Source organism: Microcaecilia unicolor, chromosome 7 (genome assembly GCF_901765095.1).
Source record: "Microcaecilia unicolor chromosome 7, aMicUni1.1, whole genome shotgun sequence".
Classification (NCBI taxonomy): Eukaryota; Metazoa; Chordata; class Amphibia; order Gymnophiona; family Siphonopidae; genus Microcaecilia; species Microcaecilia unicolor.
Window position 1 is genome coordinate 75,780,792 of NC_044037.1, and position 20,077 is coordinate 75,800,868.

Sequence of the window (20,077 nt, forward strand, 5' to 3'; positions counted from 1 at the left end):
TGGATATCTTCCTTAAAGAAAAGTCCGTAAGTCATTAAGATGGACTTGAGAAAATCCACTGCTTATTTCTAGGATAAGCAGCATAAAATGTACTGTTTTGGGATCTTGCCAGGTACTTGTGATCTGGATTAGCCATTGTTGGAAACAAGATATTGGGCTTGATGGACCTTTGGTCTGTCCCAGTATGGCACCGCTTATATTCTTATCATTTAAACAATTAGCTGCAGTGGTAGCAGAAGCCTCTTTGCATCCCTCCTGCTGGTGAAGACAGGACCTTCCAGACCTGTAAATGCTAATTTTGGAGCACGGCATATATGCGTGTGTGTGTGTGTATCAGATGGAGGGGGAGGAATCCAGGGGGGATCACTGGGGGCTTTTGAGTTTCGGCTGAGGGTATTCAGAAGTTCATGGCAGGCCTTTTATGTGATTGGGTGTCAGTGTGAAGGACTGACAGTTCTATATAGAATCAGGCTTTGGGTATGAGGGAGTTATGTAGATTTACCATATCCAGAATAGAGAGTGGGATTGGAATAAAATATTTGGAACTGTAAGAGAAAAACTTTCAGTAAATCATTCAGGAGACAGCCCATTAGATTTTAGTTAGCTAATTTAAACCTAGGATACTTTTCTGTCATAGCTTAACTGACTAGTCTGTAGGTGAAAATTTTCCTAAACTTAAAGAGGAAAAAATAGCTGAATATCTTAAAGATATAAATTGTCACAGAGCCCAAGGGCATCTAACTATGAAGCCACATAATCAATTGCAGGAAACTGACAAATTAGAGGCTTGAATATTCCTAACACTTTTTCCAAGTTTAATGTTTAGTTTTATATTGGGCAACATTTATATGGAAGCCAACAAAAAATATGTAGCTGTATAAGAATCCCACAGAACAATCTTTCAAAGAAAGTGGATGTTACCCCAATATGAAAGAGAGAGCTGACTGGCTTGTGGTCACTAGTTTTCAGTTCCATATGACTTCGGTAATTAAGTTGCTTGATGTTTGTCCCTCTCCACAGGATGCGATCACACCATGCTGGCACACGACATTTCCCACTATAAATACAAAGACACAGGTTATGCTTGGGGAAAGGGAATTTTTTAAAGCGGGGCTGGGGTGGGAGGCAGCAGAATTCAACAGTTTCCTCCTGCTCCTTTGGACTTTCAGTTGAATCGGATCTGAGGGTGAAATCTAGTGTCATAAGCCTTCATTCATAACTTGTGTACAAGTCTTTACCCTCTTTTATATCCCACCCAATTCACACAGCTCAGTCACTGAACAGACAGTTCTCAGCCGGGGGGAGGGGGGGACTCCAATTCGACCTATCCAGTGCCTTCGACTTGGTAGACCATGATATTTTATTACAAATACTACAGAGTATGGGAGTTAATGGTCAAGTCTGTAATTGGTTTTATGGTTTTCTAAAACACTGATCACACAGAGTCAAAACGGACGGTAATTTCACAGAAAGGTGGATAAACCCATGTTGTGTTCCACAAGGTTCTCCACTGTTTCCTCTACTGTTTAATGTTTATGAACACTCATTATATTATCTATTGGGAAACAGGGTGTCTGTTTCTATAGTTATGCAGATGACATAACCGTGTTAATTCCAATTGATTGCTTAGTTTCATTACAATCTACTCTAACCCACAGCACTATCAATACTCTGGAAATGTGGATGAAAATACACAAACTAAAGTTAAACATGGAAAAAAACAAAGCTTTTTTAAATTAGTAATTCCTCTGGTGAAGAAGAAAAAAGTGTGATGGTAAATCAAATTAATTATCAGTTCTCATTTTGAGTCACAGGTTAATATTTTGATTCAAAGAGCATTTTATCATCATGCAAAATCTTCGCTGTATACATAAATATTTTGAGCAATAACATTTTCGTTTAATAGTACCATCATTAGTTCTGAGTCTTTTGGATTATTATAACATCATTTATTTGTGGTGGTCTAAGCGCTGCTAAAATAAACTTCAATAATATTCAGATTACGGCTCTACATCTGATCTACTCTTTGAAGAAAACTGACAGTATATCTGCTTTTTACATGAACATTCGACTTCCTGTACATGCAAGTGTGCTATTTAAATTTTTCTGTCTAATATATAAGACTAGTAAAAAAGGCCCGTTTCTGACACAAATGAAACGGGCGCTAGCAAGGTTTTCCTCGGAGTGTGTATGTTTGAGAGAGTGTATGTGAGAGTGACTGTGTGTGTGAGAAGGTAAAATTATGTATCATACCTGATAATTTTCATTCCATTAATCATAGCCGATCAATCCATAGACTGGTGGGTTGTGTCCATCTACCAGCAGGTGGAGATAGAGAGCAATCCTTTTGCCTCCCTATATGTTGTCATGTGCTGCCGGAAACCCCTCAGTATGTCGATATCAAAGCTCCATCCGCAGGACTCAGCACTTAAGAGAATTACACCCACAAAGGGACACTCTGCCCAGCTCACCACCGCCGAAATGGGGGAGGGGAATCAACCCAGCTCATCCCCACACAAGTGGGGGAGGGGAATCCGTCCAGCTCATCCCCGCGGAGTGGAGGAGGGACACCACACCCACCAATGCGGGGGGATCTGGCTTATCCTGCAACCGCAACCGCGGGAGGAGCTGACTGACCCTAACACCGCCGAAGCGGGAGGGGTACAAAGCTGCCCTACAGCCGCATGAAGCGGGAGGGAGCGCCGGCAGAATTTAGGTCTCAATCTAGCCCCGTAAAACGGAGGGGAGAGGAATGCAGCAGCTCACTATAACACAAAATCGTCTCAACTCCTGAAGAATCCAATTGAAAAAACTTGAACACGAAGTCCTCCTGAACAGGAACTGAAGACTAAACTTGAACCTGAAATGCAACCAGAATATAAACAGTACAGATATCTGGGAGGGGCTATGGATTGATCGGCTATGATTAATGGAAAGAAAATTATCAGGTATGATACATAATTTTACCTTCCATATCATCATGCCGATCAATCCATAGACTGGTGGGATGTACCGAAGCAGTACTCACCCAGGGCGGGACATAGAAATCCCTGACCGCAACACTGAAGCTCCAAACCGGGCCTCCGCCCGAGCAGCCACAGTCAAGCGGTAATGTCTGGAGAAGGTATGAGCCGATGCCCAAGTTGCCGCCCTACAAATCTCTTCCAAGGAGACGGACCCGGCCTCTGCTCTAGTGGAGTGAGCCTTCAGCTGGATAGGCGGCACCTTCCCCGCGGCCACATAAGCCGCTGCAATGGTTTCCTTGATCCATCGTGCCACTGTAGGCTTGGCAGCCTGCAGACCCTTACGAGGACCTGCGAACAGCACAAACAGATGATCCGACTTCCGGAATCATTGGTCACTTCCAAGTATCTGATGATGACTCGTCTCACATCTAGATATTTGAGAGCAGAGTACTCCTCTGGGTAGTCCTCCCTACGAAAGGAGGGTAGACAGAGCTGCTGATTCACATGGAAGCGAGAAACAATCTTGGGCAGGAAGGAAGGCATTCGAATAGACACTCCTGCCTCAGTGAACTGCAGAAAGGGCTCCCGACATGATAGCGCCTGGAGCTCGGAAACTCTTCTGGCTGAAGTGATAGCCACCAAAAGGACTGCTTTCAACGTCAGGTCTTTCAGAGATGCCCTCGACAAGGGTTCACAAGGCGGCTTCTGCAAAGCTCTTAGCACCAGATTGAGATTCCACGCAGGTACCACTGAGTGCAGAGGAGGGTGCAGGTGATTAACTCCCTTGAGAAAGCGTACCACATCTGGCTGCGAGGCCAGGGAAGCACCCTTCAGGTGACCCCTGAAGCAAGCAAGAGCCGCTACCTGGACCTTAAGGGAACTGAGCGACAGGCCTTTTTCCAGACCTTCTTGCAGGAACGCCAATACTGAAGAAATTGGAGGAATGAAGGGAGAAAGGGAGCCTGCCTCACACCACGATGCAAAGGTACGCCAAACCCTGGCGTAAGCAGTAGAAGTAGAGCGCTTCCTCGCTCTCAGCATAGTGGCGATGACCTTGTCTGAGAAGTCCTTCTTCCTCAGACGCTGCCGCTCAATAGCCAGGCCAAAAGACCAAAGGGGGAGGGATCCTCCATTACCACGGAACCCTGATGCAACATGCCCCGCTCTGCTGGCAGCTGCAGAGGGCCGTCCACTGAGAGCCTGATCAAGTCCGCATAGCAGGGACGTCTGGACCAATCCGGACTCACCAGGATTATCTGGCCCAGATGCTTTGCCACCCGGCCTAGCACCCTGCCCAACATGGGCCAAGGCGGGAACACATAGAGAAGCTCCTGTGTCGGCCACTGTTGGAGAAGAGCATCTACTCCCAGAGATCGAGGATCCCGTCCTCTGCTGAAAAAGCGCGGCACTTGGCAATTGGCTGATGACGCCATCAGATCTAGGCTCGGCTGGCCCCAGCGCTTCGTGATGTCCAAGAAGGCCTGAGCAGTATTCATGACTCCCGCAATGTGGGCCACCGACAGCAGTTCCAGGTTTGCTTCCGCCCACAGGCATAGCTTAATGGCCTCCTTGGCTAGAGGGGCGCTCATGGTACCTCCCTGGCGATTGACATAGGCCACAGCCGTGGCATCGTCCAACCGGACCCGTACTGGCTTCAGCGCCAGGACCGGGAGAAACTCCAAAGGCGCCAACCGAATGGCTCTGAGTTTTAGGAGGTTGATAGACCACTTTGCCTCTGCAGGGGACCAGAGCCCCTGCACTGTCCTTCCCAAGTAGTGGGCTCCCCAGCCCATCAAAGAGGCGTCCGCCGTGACGACAACCCACTCCGGGGTCATAAGAGGCATTCCTGCGGACAGCTTGTCTGGCCTCAGCCACCAGCTCAGCGCCTTGCGCACCGCCGGATCCAAGGGAAGGCGCACAGCGTAATCCTCTGAAGCTGGAGTCCATCGCTGCAGCAGAGAGAGCTGTATAGGTCTCATATGGGCCCTGGCCCAGGGCACTACTTCCATCGTGACCGTCACAGAGCTCAATAGCTGCACATAGACCCAAGCCCGAAGAGGAGAGGCTGCTAGGAACTTGTCCACCTGAGCCTGAACCTTGACAATCCGATTGTCTGGCAGGAACACTCTACCCACTTGGGAGTCGAATCGAACTCCCAGATACTCCAGGGACTGAGTTGGGCGCAGCTGGCTTTTCTCCCAGTTGATGATCCACCCCAGGGAGCTCAAAAGAGCAATCACCCGGTCTGAAGCTCTGCCGCACTCTGCATAAGAGGGGGCTCGGATCAACCAGTTGTCCAGATAAGGATGGACTTGTACTCCTTTCTTACGAAGGAAGGCCGCGATGACCACCATTACTTTGGAGAAGCCGTCCGAGCAGAGTGGCCGGCCAAAATGGGGGGGGGGGGGGGGGGGGGCGCGCTTATGGCGGGAAAAAACCGCCGCACCGGAGGAAGAACTGGGACACTGACCGGACGCCAAACTGACGCCCAAACAAAGGCGAGTCAGGCTTTGAAACCCCCGCATCCCCGCTAGACGCACACACGCGGTCCGGGGAGCGAATCTTCGCGCCCTCGCCCTCCGACGCCATAAGCCATGTGGAGACCGAACGGGGAACCCCCTGCCCGCTATAAAAGGTAAAATTACCTGCTTCTCGCTCCGAGCTGTAACGAACTGGTGTCCCAGTGAGCAGCTGCAATAAACGCTGATATAAACGTTGAAATAAACGCCCTTAAAGGCCGTTCAAATTTTTTTTTTTTTTTAACGGAGCCAGCGGGAGGGGGGAGAAAAGGAGGGACCTGGCACCACCAGGTTTGCACTTGCTCAAGAAGAGCCCTCAACCCCAGGTACTCAACAAAACTTAAGAATTAGGCTTGGAGACCTAGCCAGAGCTGCTGCTGTGTGACCACTACCTGCTGAGATAGAGAACATACCGAGGGGTTTCCGGCAGCACATGACCACATATAGGGAGGCAAAAGGATTGCTCTCTATCTCCACAACCCACCAGTCTATGGATTGATCGGCATGATGATATGGAAAGAGTGAATGTGCGAGTGTGTGTGTGTGTGAGAGAGAGAGAGAGAGAGAGAGAGAGAGAGAGTGAGTCTGGGTGCGAGTGTGTCTGTGAGAGAGAGTGTGTGCGTGTGAGAATGAGAGTGTGTGCAAGTGCTTATGTGAGACACTGTGTGAGAGAGAGAGTGTGTTTCACACAGATACATTGTATGAGACCAAGAGAGTGTGTGAGTGACTGTGTGACACATAGAGAGTGAATGTGATACAGTGTGAGAGACAGTAAGTGAGAGAGAGAAAGACACTGACTGAGAGAGAGAGAGAGAGAGAGAGAGAGAGAGAGAGAGTGTGTGTGTGTGTGTGTGTGACAGAGGTACCTCCCCCTCCTCTCTGGTGTCAGGCCCCCCCTCCCCTCTCTCTCTGGTGTCTGAGCGTTACTGTGCAGGATGCTGAGCTCTGGCTGTGCTTCAAGGAACTGACCAATCCTATTTAATAGAATGCACCTCCAACATTCTGAAGCCAAGAAACCTCGTGTGGTTGGTCACTTCTGCTTGTGACGAACCCGGAAGTACGTGATATCAATTGGATACAGAGAGCAGGAATGCCTCAGCCATGCAGTCAACTTCAGAATGTTGGAGGTGCGCTTTATTATATAGGATTATGTATGGTCTAGCGCCATTATATTTCTTAAATCACTTTGTACCTTTAGGGAAGTCTAGAGTCACTAGAACAGTTAATTTGTTTACCTTTCCAGCTCTATGGAACATGAAGAGACTTAAATTATTAGATAATTTACTTTCATTTCAGGAAGCAAGATTGGATTAAAAATTTCAGACTTTTTTTTATTATCAGCTATAAATTATAGACATTTTAGAAGTCAAGACCTATTTATTTAGAAAATATGTCTTGAATCTTACAGGACAGTTATACTGAGACAACAAACTTGAATGAATGCTTTGATTTGATGATGTACCTTCCTGGTAATGTCCAGCCTCTATTGATGTAATCTGCATAGAATTGTGAGGTAAATGGCGGAATATAAGATATACTGTTATGCTAAGATTCATGAGACCAGGATTAGTGCCTACTGAACTAGAAGAAAGATGTGAAAAAGAACTGGCCAAAATGAAGGTTAGAGTGCTTTCAACAGGAAATAGAAAACAATTTAAGGAAACTTAAGGAACTTTATATTACATTGCTATCATTACAATTTTTATAGTCCGCTACTTCCATAAACAGGTTCAGTGTGGATTATATATAAGAAATCTGGACAATACCAAGAAAATACAATATATACATTAATTCTGATCACAATACTCAAAACTTCTTTTTAACAAGGAATTAATCTTCGTTAAACAAAAATATAAAAAATAAAGTTTTTACTGCCTTTCTAAAAACATTATCTCAGACTGCTCAAATAGAGATGGCAATGAGTTTCCAATCCTGACCCACTGATATGATATGAACACAGACAAAAGGTTTTTTAGATTAAGGGACCTGTTTACTAAGCAGCGCGGTAGGTGAACAAACTTTTTAGCGTGCACTAAAAATTAGCACACACTAATGCTAGAGACACCCATAGGAATAAAATGGGTGTCTCTATCATAGTGAACGCTAAAAAGTTAGCGCATCTACAGCATGGCCTAGTAAACAGGGTCCCTAATTTTTGATTAACTAGGAAAGCTTAATAGCACTAGGTTGCGAAAACAATAGCTACTTCACCTTGATAAAATTTTAAACACAATCATGCAAATTTTAAACTCTGCCCGAGCCTCCACTGGCAACCAGGGAAGACTAATCAAAAGAAAATCAACACTGTCATATCTACCAACTGAAAATATTAATCTGGCAGTCACATTCTGTATAACATAGTAACATAGTAAATGACGACAGATAAAGACCTGCACGGTCCATCCACTCTGCCCAACAAGATAAACTCATTTTACATGGTATGTGATACTTTATATGTATACCCAAGTTTGATTTGTCCTTGCTTTTCTCAAGGCACAGACCGTAGAAGTCTGCCCAGTACTGTTCTTGTACTAAGTTCTGAAGCTAAAGTGAATGATACATACCTGTAGCAGGTGTTCTCCGAGGACAGCAGGCTGATTGTTCTCACGACTGGGGTGACGTCCGCGGCAGCCCCCACCAACCGGAAAAGGCTTCGCGGGACGGTCGGCACGCAGGGCACGCCCACCGCGCATGCGCGGCCGTCTTCCCGCCCGTGCGCGACCGCTCCCGCCAGTTGAATGACAAGCAATAAAATATGAAACACAACTCCAAAGGGGAGGAGGGAGGGTAGGTGAGAACAATCAGCCTGCTGTCCTCGGAGAACACCTGCTACAGGTATGTATCATTCACTTTCTCCGAGGACAAGCAGGCTGCTTGTTCTCACGACTGGGGTATCCCTAGCTCTCAGGCTCACTCAAAACAAGAACCCAGGTCAATTGAACCTCGCAACGGCGAGGGTATAACAGAAATTGACCTACGAAGAACAACTAACTGAGAGTGCAGCCTGACCAGAATAAATTCGGGTCCTGGAGGGTGGAGTTGGATTTACACCCCAAACAGATTCTGCAGCACCGACTGCCCGAACCGACTGTCGCGTCGGGTATCCTGCTGGAGGCAGTAATGAGATGTGAATGTGTGGACAGATGACCACGTCGCAGCTTTGCAAATTTCTTCAATAGTGGCTGACTTCAGGTGGGCCACTGACGCTGCCATGGCTCTAACACTATGAGCCGTGACATGACCCTCAAGAGCCAGCCCAGCCTGGGCGTAAGTGAAGGAAATGCAATCTGCTAGCCAATTGGAGATGGTGCGTTTCCCGACAGCGACCCCTAGCCTGTTAGGGTCGAAAGAAACAAACAATTGGGCGGACTGTCTGTGGGGCTGTGTCCGCTCCAAGTAGAAGGCCAATGCTCTCTTGCAGTCCAATGTGTGCAACTGACGTTCAGCAGGGCGGGTATGCGGCCTGGGGAAGAATGTTGGCAAGACAATTGACTGGTTAAGATGGAACTCCGACACCACCTTCGGCAGGAACTTTGGGTGGGTGCGGAGCACTACTCTGTTGTGATGAAATTTGATATATGGAGCATGAGCTACTAGGGCTTGAAGCTCACTGACCCTACAAGCTGAAGTAACTGCCACCAAGAAAATGACCTTCCAGGTCAAGTACTTCAGATGGCAGGTATTCAGTGGCTCAAAAGGAGGTTTCATCAGCTGGGTGAGGACGACGTTGAGATCCCATGACACTGTAGGAGGCTTGATAGGGGGCTTTGACAAAAGCAAGCCTCTCATGAATCGAACGACTAAAGGCTCTCCAGAGATGGCTTTACCTTCCACACAATAATGGTAAGCACTAATCGCACTAAGGTGATTCCTTACTGAGTTGGTCTTGAGGCCAGACTCTGATAAGTGTAGAAGGTATTCAAGCAGGTTCTGTGCAGGGCAAGAACGAGGTTCTAGGGCCTTGCTCTCACACCAAACGACAAACCTCCTCCACTTGAAAAAGTAACTCTTTTTAGTGGAATCCTTCCTAGAGGCAAGCAGGACCCGGGAGACACCCTCCGACAGACCCAACGCAGCGAAGTCTACTCCCTCAACATCCAGGCCGTGAGAGCCAGAGACTGAAGGTTGGGGTGCAGTAACGCTCCGTCGTTCTGCGAAATGAGAGTCGGAAAACACTCCAATCTCCACGGTTCTTCTGAGGACAACTCCAGAAGAAGAGGGAACCAGATCTGACGGGGCCAAAAGGGCGCTATCAGAATCATGGTGCCGCGGTCGTGCTTGAGCTTCAGTAAGGTCTTCCCCACCAAAGGTATGGGAGGATAAGCATACAGGAGGCCGGTCCCCCAATGGAGGAGAAAGGCGTCCGACGCTAGCCTGCCGTGTGTCTGAAGTCTGGAACAGAACAGAGGCAGCTTGTGGTTGGTCTGAGAGGCGAAAAGGTCCACCGAGGGGGTGCCCCACTCTCGGAAGATCTTGCGTACCACTCTGGAATGGAGCGACCACTCGTGCGGTTGCATGACTCTGCTCAGTCTGTCGGCCAGACTGTTGTTTACGCCTGCCAGGTATGTGGCTTGGAGGAGCATGCCAAACTGGCACGCCCAGCGCCACAGCCCGACGGCTTCCTGACACAGGGGGCGAGATCCGGTGCCCCCCTGCTTGTTGACGTAATACATTGCAACCTGATTGTCTGTCCGAATTTGGATAATTTGGCAGGACAGCCGATCTCTGAAAGCCTTCAGCGCGTTCCAGATCGCTCGGAGCTCCAGGAGGTTGATCTGCAGATCCTTTTCCTGGAGGGACCACAGACCCTGGGTGTGAAGCCCATCGACATGAGCTCCCCAACCCAGGCGAGATGCATCCGTCGTCAGCACCTTCGTGGGCTGCGGAATTTGGAATGGACGTCCCAGAGTCAAATTGGTCCGGATGGTCCACCAGAGCAGTGAAGTGCGGCAACTGGTGGAGAGGCGGATGACATCTTCTAGATTCCCGGTGGCTTGGAACCACTGGGAAGCTAGGGTCCATTGAGCAGATCTCATGTGAAGACGAGCCATGGGAGTCACATGAACTGTGGAGGCCATATGACCCAGAAGTCTCAACATCTGCCGAGCTGTGACCTGCTGAGACGCTCTGGCCTGCGAAGCGAGAGACAGGAGGTTGTTGGCCCTCGCTTCGGGAAGGAAGGCCTGAGCCGTCTGGGTATTCAGCAGAGCTCCTATGAATTCCAGAGACTGGGTTGGCTGGAGATGGGACTTTGGGTAATTTATCACAAACCCCAGCAGCTCCAGGAGTTGAATAGTGCACTGCATGGACCGGAGGGCTCCTGCCTCCGAGGTGTTCTTGACCAGCCAATCGTCGAGATATGGGAACACGTGCACTCCCAGCCTGCGTAGGTACGCCGCCACCACCACGAGGCACTTTGTAAACACTCGTGGGGCGGAGGTGAGCCCAAAGGGCAGCACACAATACTGAAAGTGCCGTGCGCCCAGGCGGAATCTGAGATACTGTCTGTGAGCTGGCAGTATCGGGATGTGAGTATATGCATCCTTTAAATCCAGGGAACATATCCAATCGTTTTTCTGATTCATTGGCAGAAGGGTGCCCAAGGAAAGCATCCTGAACTTTTCTTTGACCAGGAATTTGTTCAGGCCTCTCAGGTCTAGGATGGGACGCATCCCCCCTGTTTTCTTTTCCACAAGGAAGTACCTGGAATAGAATCCCTGCCCTTCCTGCCCGGGTGGTACGGGCTCGACCGCATTGGCGCTGAGAAGGGCGGAGAGTTCCTCTGCAAGTACCTGCTTGTGATGGGAGCTGAAGGATTGAGCTCCCGGAGGACAATTTGGAGGCAGGGAGGCCAAATTCAGGGCGTATCCGCACCGCACTATTTGGAGAACCCACTGGTCGGAGGTTATGAGAGGCCACCTTTGGTGAAAAAATTTTAACCTCCCCCCGACCGGCAGATCGTCCGGTACGGACACTTTGAGGGCGGCTATGTTCCCGTGGATCCAGTCAAAAGCCCGTCCCTGGCTTTTGCTGTGGAGGCGCAGGGGGCTGCTTAGGCGCACGCTGTTGACGGGAACGAGCGCGCTGGGGCTGTCCCTGTGCCTGACGAGGCCTTCGGGCCGGCTGGTTGTACCTACGCTTTGCAAAAGAATAGGGTGCAGCCTGCCGGGCCCGGGAAAAACGTCCACCTGCTGAGGTGGATGCTGAAGGCGCCCGGTGGGAGAGCTTGTCGAGAGCGGTTTCCCGCTGATGCAGTTGGTCCACCATCTGCTCGACCTTCTCACCAAAAATGTTATCCCCCCGGCAAGGGACGTCGGCCAGTCTCTGCTGGGTGCGGTTGTCCAGGTCAGAGGCACGCAGCCATGAGAGCCTGCGCATCACTATACCTTGGGCCGCAGCACGAGATGCCACGTCACAGGTGTCATAGATACCCCTGGACAGGAACTTTCTGCACGCCTTCAGCTGCCTGACCACCTCCTGATAAGGCCTGGACTGCTCCGGCGGGAGCTTATCGACCAGGCCCGCCAGTTGTTGCACATTAGTCCGCATGTGGATGCTCATATAGAGCAGGTATGACTGGATGCGGGTCACGAGCATGGAGGATTGGTAGGCCTTCCTCCCAAACGAGTCCAGAGTGCGAGACTCCCGCCCCGGGGGCGCCGAGGCGGTATCCCTCGAACTCCGTGCCCTCTTGAGAGCAGAATCCACGACCGCCGAGTCATGGGGCAATTGGGGCCGCATTAACTCTGGGTCCGAGTGGATCCTGTACTGGGACTCTGCTTTCTTGGGAATGGTGGGGTTAGTTAACGGTCGCACCCAGTTCCGAAGCAGTGTCTCCTTGAGGACATTGTGCAGCGGCACCGTGGAGGACTCTCTAGGTGGTGATGGATAGTCGAGGACCTCGAGCATCTCGGCCCTCGGCTCTTCCACAGAGACCACGGGAAAGGGAATGCTAATAGACATATCCCGCACAAAGGAGGCAAAGGAGAGACTCTCAGGAGGTGAGAGCTTCCTCTCCGGTGAAGGCGTGGGGTCCGAGGGAAGGCCCGTAGACTCCTCTGAGGAGAAATATCTAGGGTCCTCCTCTTCCCCCCACGAGGCCTCATCCTCGGTATCGGACATAAGCTCATGTAGCTGAGTCCTGAACCGGGCCCGGCTCGACGTCGAGGCACCGAGGTCTCGGTGTTGTCGAGCGGTGGACTCCCGCATCGGCGGGGACGGAGCTCCCTCCATCGACGTCGACGGGGACTCCACCTGCGTGGCGGTCGAGACCGGCGCCGCAAGCGGCGGCGGTTTCGACGGCCCCGGCGCCGGGCTAGAGCTCGCCGGCGCCACAGTCATCGGCGCCGAGGGCGCAAGCACCCCCGGCGCCGGCACAGCCTGGCGCATCAGCCCTTCCAGGATCCCCGAAAGGATGGCTGTGAGGCACTCGTCCAGGCCCGCTGCCGGGAAAGGCGGTGGGGCCGGTAGGGGTGTCGGTGCCAGAAGCTGATGGGGGCCAGGAGACGGCACCGAGGTGCCGGAACCCTGACGCGTCGGTACCTCCACAACCGACGGGGACCTCTCCTCTCGGCGATGACGCTTCGGCGTCGCCACCTCTCCGATGTCCGGATGCACCGAGGGCGACCGGTGACGACGCTTCTTGTCCTTCTTTCGATGCGCGTCACCGGCGCCGGGAGGTATGGAGGAGGAGGAGGACGATCCCCCTCGGTCTCGAGGAGCCGGGTCAGACAGGGTTCGGTCCCGTGGACCACGGGCTGAGGGAGTGACCGGGGCCGACTGCCCACGCGGCCGCTCACCTCCACCCTCGCCGGCGGACCGGCGGGCCGACGGGACCTGTTCTCCTGGGGTCGATGCCATCGGTGCCGATGTCTCGGGCATCGATACCTGTACCGAAGGACCGGGCGTCGATACCGATGCCGTCGAGGTCGACGTCGAGGGGCCGGCGCAAGTTCCAAAAAGACGGTCCCGCAGAACTTGCCTCGCAACTTGAGTCCGTTTCCGGAGACCGAGACACAGGGAACACGACTTGATATTGTGCTCCGGCCCGAGGCACTGGAGGCACCAAGCGTGGGTGTCGGTCTGCGAGATCGGCCGGCCGCAGCGACCACACTTTTTAAATCCACTCGGGACCTTCGAGGACATCGACGGAAAAATCGCGTCGGCGAAGTCAAAGTCGTCAATGGTGGCGAAAATCACACCTCGAAAAAGAAAACGACCGTGCGGCCACTAGGCCGCAACGCGGCGTCCCCGCTGGAAACGAGGGAAAAAGGGAGCGCGTGCTCCACACGCTCAGGTTTTTTTTTTTTTTGAAAAGAAAAAGGGAAACCGGCGGTAACAAAAAATTAAATAGAAAAACAACGATTCGCGTAAACGCGATCGACTTTCCGGCGGCTGAAAGCAGAGAGAGCGGCAAAGCACGACTCTCTCCAGAAGCGGAAAAAAAGGAACTGGCGGGAGCGGTCGCGCACGGGCGGGAAGACGGCCGCGCATGCGCGGTGGGCGTGCCCTGCGTGCCGACCGTCCCGCGAAGCCTTTTCCGGTTGGTGGGGGCTGCCGCGGACGTCACCCCAGTCGTGAGAACAAGCAGCCTGCTTGTCCTCGGAGAACATGGAAGTCCCTTAAAATTTACACTCAAGCCCATCCCTATCTATTCAGTCACGATCAAGGCGTTGACCGTAGAAGTCTGCCCAGCTCCCGTTTCGTTTCCCAATTACCGGCGTCGCCATCCAATCTCCGCTAAGATTCCATGGAACCATTCCTTCTAAACAGGATTCCTTTGTGTTTATCCCACGCATGTTTGAATTCCATAACTATTTTCATCTCCACCACCTCCTGCAAGAATCCTTGAGCACCCGGAATAGACCACATTACAGTAGTCAATTTGTGAAAGCAAAAGGGATTGTATTATAATCCTCAAAATGGTGAAATTAGGCCTTATCTGCTAATTTTCTTTCCTCTAGACCCTCCAGACCGGTCAAGATGCTTGGGTTATGAGAACACCAGAGTTTGAATACTGTATATCTATCCTATACAGAACCCCAGCCAGCTAGTATATAGATAACAAAGAAGAGAAAGAAACAAAGAAAAAAACACCATAGACCCCTGTACCTGGATGCACCATAAAAAAATAACTGTGATTCCGCCGACAGACCACAACCAGCAGACTGACCTGCACCAGCCGTGAAAACAGGAACACAGAACTATCTGGCCCCTCTTTTGACAGGTTCCATACTTTCGCCTACTAATAAACAACCACAGCAAGCGCGAGCAAAACACAACAAACAGGAAGGGCTCTTGACCGGTCTGGAGGGCCTAGAGGAAAGAAACCCCTTCAGACCGGTCAAGATGCTTGGGAAGTACAAAAGTAGTAAGTCCCTAAGGGCGGGACCCTCGGAAACCAGAAGTCAAAACAGCTGCCCCAAAATCAGCATCCTCTCTCGCCTGCATGTCAAGCTTGTAATGTTTCACAAAAGAATGCAAAGATCACACCGCCGCTCTGCAAATATCCTGTGGCAGAATCAAACTACTCTCTGCCCATGAAGCAGCCACCCCGAGTGGAATGCACTTTAAGCACTAACGGAACCTTGCAACCCTTTCACAAATAAGCTGAAGCAATTGCCTCTTTCAGCCACAGGGCAAGAGTTGCCTTTGAAGGAGCAGCCCCCCTTCTTTGGGCCTCCAAACAGGACAAACAACCTATCTGAAGTATGAAATTCCTCCATCCTCTTCAGATAATGCCGCAAAACTCTCTTCACATCTAACCTCTCCAAACGACGCTGATCTGAATTCCCTGCTCTATCTCCCAGAACCGGCAAGGAGATAACCTGATTCACATGAAAATCCAAAACAACCTTGTGCAGAAAGGAAGGAACTGGCTTCAGTGAAACCTTCTCCTTGGAAAAAGAAAGGTTCCCTACAGGACAAGGCCTGCAACTCTGAAATTCTCCGAGCCGAAGAGATTGCCACCAAAAATATGGTCTTCAAAGTAAAGTCCTTGCAAGTGCTCAACTCGAGCGGCTTGAATGGAGCACCCACCAAAACCTCCAAGACAAGATTCAAATCCGAAGTAGGTAGCAAAGGCCACCGTGGAGGTCCAAGAAGCTTTATCCCACGCAGAAAATGCACCACATCTGGAGAAAATGCCAAGGACAACCCCAAACTCCCCCCCCCCCCCCCCAGACAAGCCAATGCCAAGACCTGCAATTTCAAATATTAACAGAGCCAGTACTCTGTCCAAACCATCCTGCAGAAATTCTCCGCGATCGAAGCACAGAAAGGCCGATAAGTCCTATCCTGGCACCAGCTCTGAAAAAAATATTCCACACTCTCACATAGGCTAAAGAGGTTGATCGCCTGTGCGACTGCAAAGTAGAAATCACCTTGGAGGAATAACCCCTCTTCCTCAACTGAGCCCTCTCAAGAGTCAAGCCGTAGGCAAGAAAGGAAATGGGTTGGGCATCACAATGGGACCCTGAAGTAACAAGTCTGATGCCCCGTGCAACGGCAGCGGCTTCTGCACCGCCAGACGGACCAAGTCCCTGTACCAAAGATGGCGCGGCCAACCTGGAGCCACCAAAATCACCGGGCCCATGTGTTGTTCAATCTGCTGAATCACTCGACCCACCAAGGGCCACAGCAGAGAAACGTAAAGTAGGTCCTGAGGAGGCCACAGCAGAACCAACGCATCAATCCCCTTGGAACGAGGGTCCTTTCGACAACTGAAGAATCAAGGTATCTGAGCACTGTCAGCTGTTGCCACGAGATCCACCCAAGCAGACCCTATCTCAACACAATGCCGGGATCCAGAGTGTGTCTCAGAAAATCCGTGCACACATTTTCCACGCCAGCCATATGCACCATGGAGAGATCCTGAAGATGCGACTCTGCCCAGTTCACCAGCAACATAGCCTCCTCCGCAACCGCCAGACTCTTTGTGCCACCCCAACAATTGACATAGGCCACAGCCGTCGCGTTGTAAGAGGACCCATACAGGTCTGCCGCAGAGAGGTAGTAAAGACTCCAGAGCTAACCAGATCACTCGTGTCTCCAAATGACTGATCAACCAGAGAGACTCTTCCATTGACTAGCAACTCTGAGCCACCTGTCTGAGACGATGAGCCCCCCAGACTGGCATCCGAGGTGACCACTATCCACTCTGGTGGCTCCAGAGGCATGCCCTTTTCCAGATGGGCTGTGCAAAGCCACCACTGTAGAATGAGCCGGGGTGCTTTCCCACAAAAGGAAGCCGAACCTCCAAATCCTGCTTCTGTGGAGACCGGCGGGAAAGAAGAGCTCATTGCAGCAGCCTCATAGCCCTGGCCCATGAGATCACCTCCAATGCAGCCGCCAGCAACCCAGAACTTTCAGGTAGGAGTGGACTATAGGCTAATTCTCCGACAGGAGCTGCCGAATCTGTCCCTGCAATCTGCTGATCCAAGCAGGAAGAAAAAGCACACACCCTAACAGGGTGTCGAACCGGACCCCCAAATATTCGAGGGACTGAGATGCCTGCAGATAACTCTTGGCAGAGTTCACCACCCAGCCTAAAGACTCCAGAAAGCGCACCTCTTGCCCAGTGGACCTCTCGCTCTCCAAATAAGACTTCACCTGAATCAACCAGTCGTCCAGGTATGGATGCACCAAAATTTCCGAAGGGCTCCTACGACCACCATCATCATCTTGGTAAACGTCCGAGGGACCATTGCAAGACTGAACTGCAGAGCACAAAACTGAAAATGCCTCCCTAAGACTGTAAACCAAAGAAACTGGTGTCACTGCAGATTAATCCAGACACTTGTGGGCTGTGACTATCTACCAGCAGGTGAAGATATTGCAGTTCAGCGCTGTCTTATAGGATGGAATGCTCCTTGGTCAGTCAATATTTCTCATAACAAAGCAGAAGGAAACAGAATTATAACATTTCTCCTTCCTCACAGGGAAAAATGATAAACCAATCCTAAGGACCTAAGAAGAGAAGTTATCATGGATGAAACTTGCAGACTCTTGATAGAAGAGTCACAACTCAGCCAAGTGCAAGGAATGGAAGAACCTGAAATTCATCCTCGTGAAGGAAGGCTACCATTACTACCACAACATGGAAAAAATGTCCTTGGTGAAATGGAAAGGCTGAATGACATGGTCATAAATTGATAATGCTCTCCAACTATTGCAAATCACAGAAATCTGATGTCGGAAGCTGAAATGGTAATATGAAAGCATGCTTCCTTGAGCTCCAGAGAGGTTAGAAATTCTCCCTGTTGGACTGAAACTATTACATATTACAGTCTGCAACGTGCTCACTGCAAAATGTTGAACCAATAACACTCTATTGACAATTCTGAAGTATATAAGTACATAAGTAATGCCACACTGGGAAAAAACCAAGGGTCCATCGAGACCAGCATCATGTCCACGACAGCGGCCAATCCAGGCCAGGGGCACCTGGCAAGCTTCCCAAACGTACAAACATTCTATACATGTTATTCTTAGAATTGTGGATTTTTCCCAAGTCCATTTAGTAGTGGTTTATGGACTTGTCCTTTAGGAAACCGTCTAACCCCTTTTTAAACTCTGGCAAGCTAAATGCCTTCACCACATTCTCCAGCAACGAATTCCAGAGTTTAATTACACGTTGGGTGAAGAAAAATTTTCTCTGATTTGTTTTAAATTTACTACATTGTAGTTTCATCGCATGCCCCCTAGTCTTAGTATTTTTGGAAAGCGTGAACAGACGCTTCACATCCACCTGCTCCACTCCACTCATTATTTTATATACCTCTATCATGTCTCCCCTCAGCCGTCTCTTCTCCAAGCTGAAAAGCCCTAGCCTCCTTTCATAGGGAAGTTGTCCCATCCCCGCTATCATTTTAGTCGCCCTTCACTGCACCTTTTCCAATTCCACTATATCTTTCTTGAGATGCGGCGACTTGAATTGAACACAATACTCAAGGTGCGGTCGCACCATGGAGCGATATAACGGCATTATAATATCCTCACACCTGTTTTCCATACCTTTCCTAATAATACCCAACATTCTATTAACTTTCCGAGCTGCAGCAGCACACTGAGCAGAAGGTTTCAGTGTATTATCGACGACGACACCCAGATCCCTTTCTTGGTCCGTAACTCCTAACGTGGAACCTTGCACTTGCTCACATTAAACATCATCTGCCATCTAGCCGCCCAGTCTCCCAGTCTCGTAAGGTCCTTCTGTAATTTTTCACAATCCTGTCGCGAGTTAACGACTTTGAATAACTTGGTGTCATCAGCAAATTTAATTACCTCGCTAGTTACTCCCATCTCTAAATCATTTATAAATATATTAAAAGGCAGTGGTCCTAGCACAGACCCCTGAGGAACCCCACCAACTACCCTTCTCCATTGTGAATACTGCCCATTTAACCCCACTCTCTGTTTCCTATCCTTCAACCAGTTTTTAATCCACAATAGGACGTTTCCTCCTATCCCATGACCCTCCAATTTCCTCTGTAGCTTTTCATGAGGTACCTTGTCAAACGCCTTTTGAAAATCCACATATACAATATCAACCGGCTTCCCTTTGTCCACATGTTTGTTTACTTCTTCAAAGAATTGAAGCAAATTGGTCAGGCAAGATTTCCCTACACAAAAGCCGTGCTGACTCAGTATCAGTAATCCATGTCCTCGGATGTGCTCTGTAATTTTGTTTTTAATAACAGCCTACGCCTACGCCCAGGTGGAAACAAACCCTTTTCTTTGGAACTGGGGCCAGTCTCAATCTAAGATGGAGTGGGAGAACTCCAGTCTGTAACCATGCCTTAGTATTTCCAAGACCCAAAGGCCTGAGGAAATTTTGGACCACCTGAAGAGGTAGCCTGCTATTATGAAACCCGAAAAGTGAATTGAGACCCATCATTGGGAGGTGCGGAAAGCACCGGGAGACCTGGAGTTGGAAGATGAGTTTTTTCTGTCAGCATGAAAGGCAGTCTGCCTTGTTCAAGTGGGAACCCTGAAAGCAGATTTGCCTGAGCTCTAGAACTTGGCCTCACGAAACCTAAGATGAGACTAAGAGGATGGAAAAGAATCTTGAGGCCTGTCCTCTGGTAATCTCTGAAACCTGGAGTTTCATAGGGCCTTAACCAATTTCTCCAGATCTTCTCCAAATAAAAGTTTACCTCTAAAAGGTAACATGCTAGAAGCCACCGTAGCTATCCAATGCCTAAGTCAGAGCTATATATATAGCGAGAGTGGCAAGGATTGGCTGGTGTGGCTGCACACTAGAACCGGCCTGCATGGCTGCGGAGAAGAGCAAACCAGTGTGGCTGAGAGCCAGAGCTAGATGATGGAGTAGAAAATGGCTGTTTGCCTCATAGTGCACTATTGATGGCAAGGGGTCAAGGGAACTGAACCAGTAACTCATGGATCCCTGTGCTCACTCACAGCAGCTTGTCAAAACCATTAATCTATTCCCCTACATTGAATTAACTCTTGAAAAAGTGCTAGCAGTTCAATACCATGAAAAGGTGTATAAGAGGAACAGAAGCATTTAGAAACACCAAGACACACAGATAACAGCGCTGACAACACTGAAGTGGATGGAGCTAGTATGCC

The 20,077-nt window shown here is 49.9% G+C and overlaps 1 protein-coding gene across 2 annotated transcripts in view; it reads right to left on the bottom strand.

Moving 5' to 3' along the window:
- Positions 1-20,077, bottom strand: part of OCRL (OCRL inositol polyphosphate-5-phosphatase) — a 213,450-nt gene that overhangs the window by 108,517 nt on the left and 84,856 nt on the right. For both annotated transcript variants that reach the window (XM_030208712.1, XM_030208711.1), the window contains exon 15: positions 922-1,057. In XM_030208712.1, the coding sequence (XP_030064572.1) occupies positions 922-1,057 (136 nt within the window). The remainder of the gene's footprint in view (positions 1-921; positions 1,058-20,077) is intronic.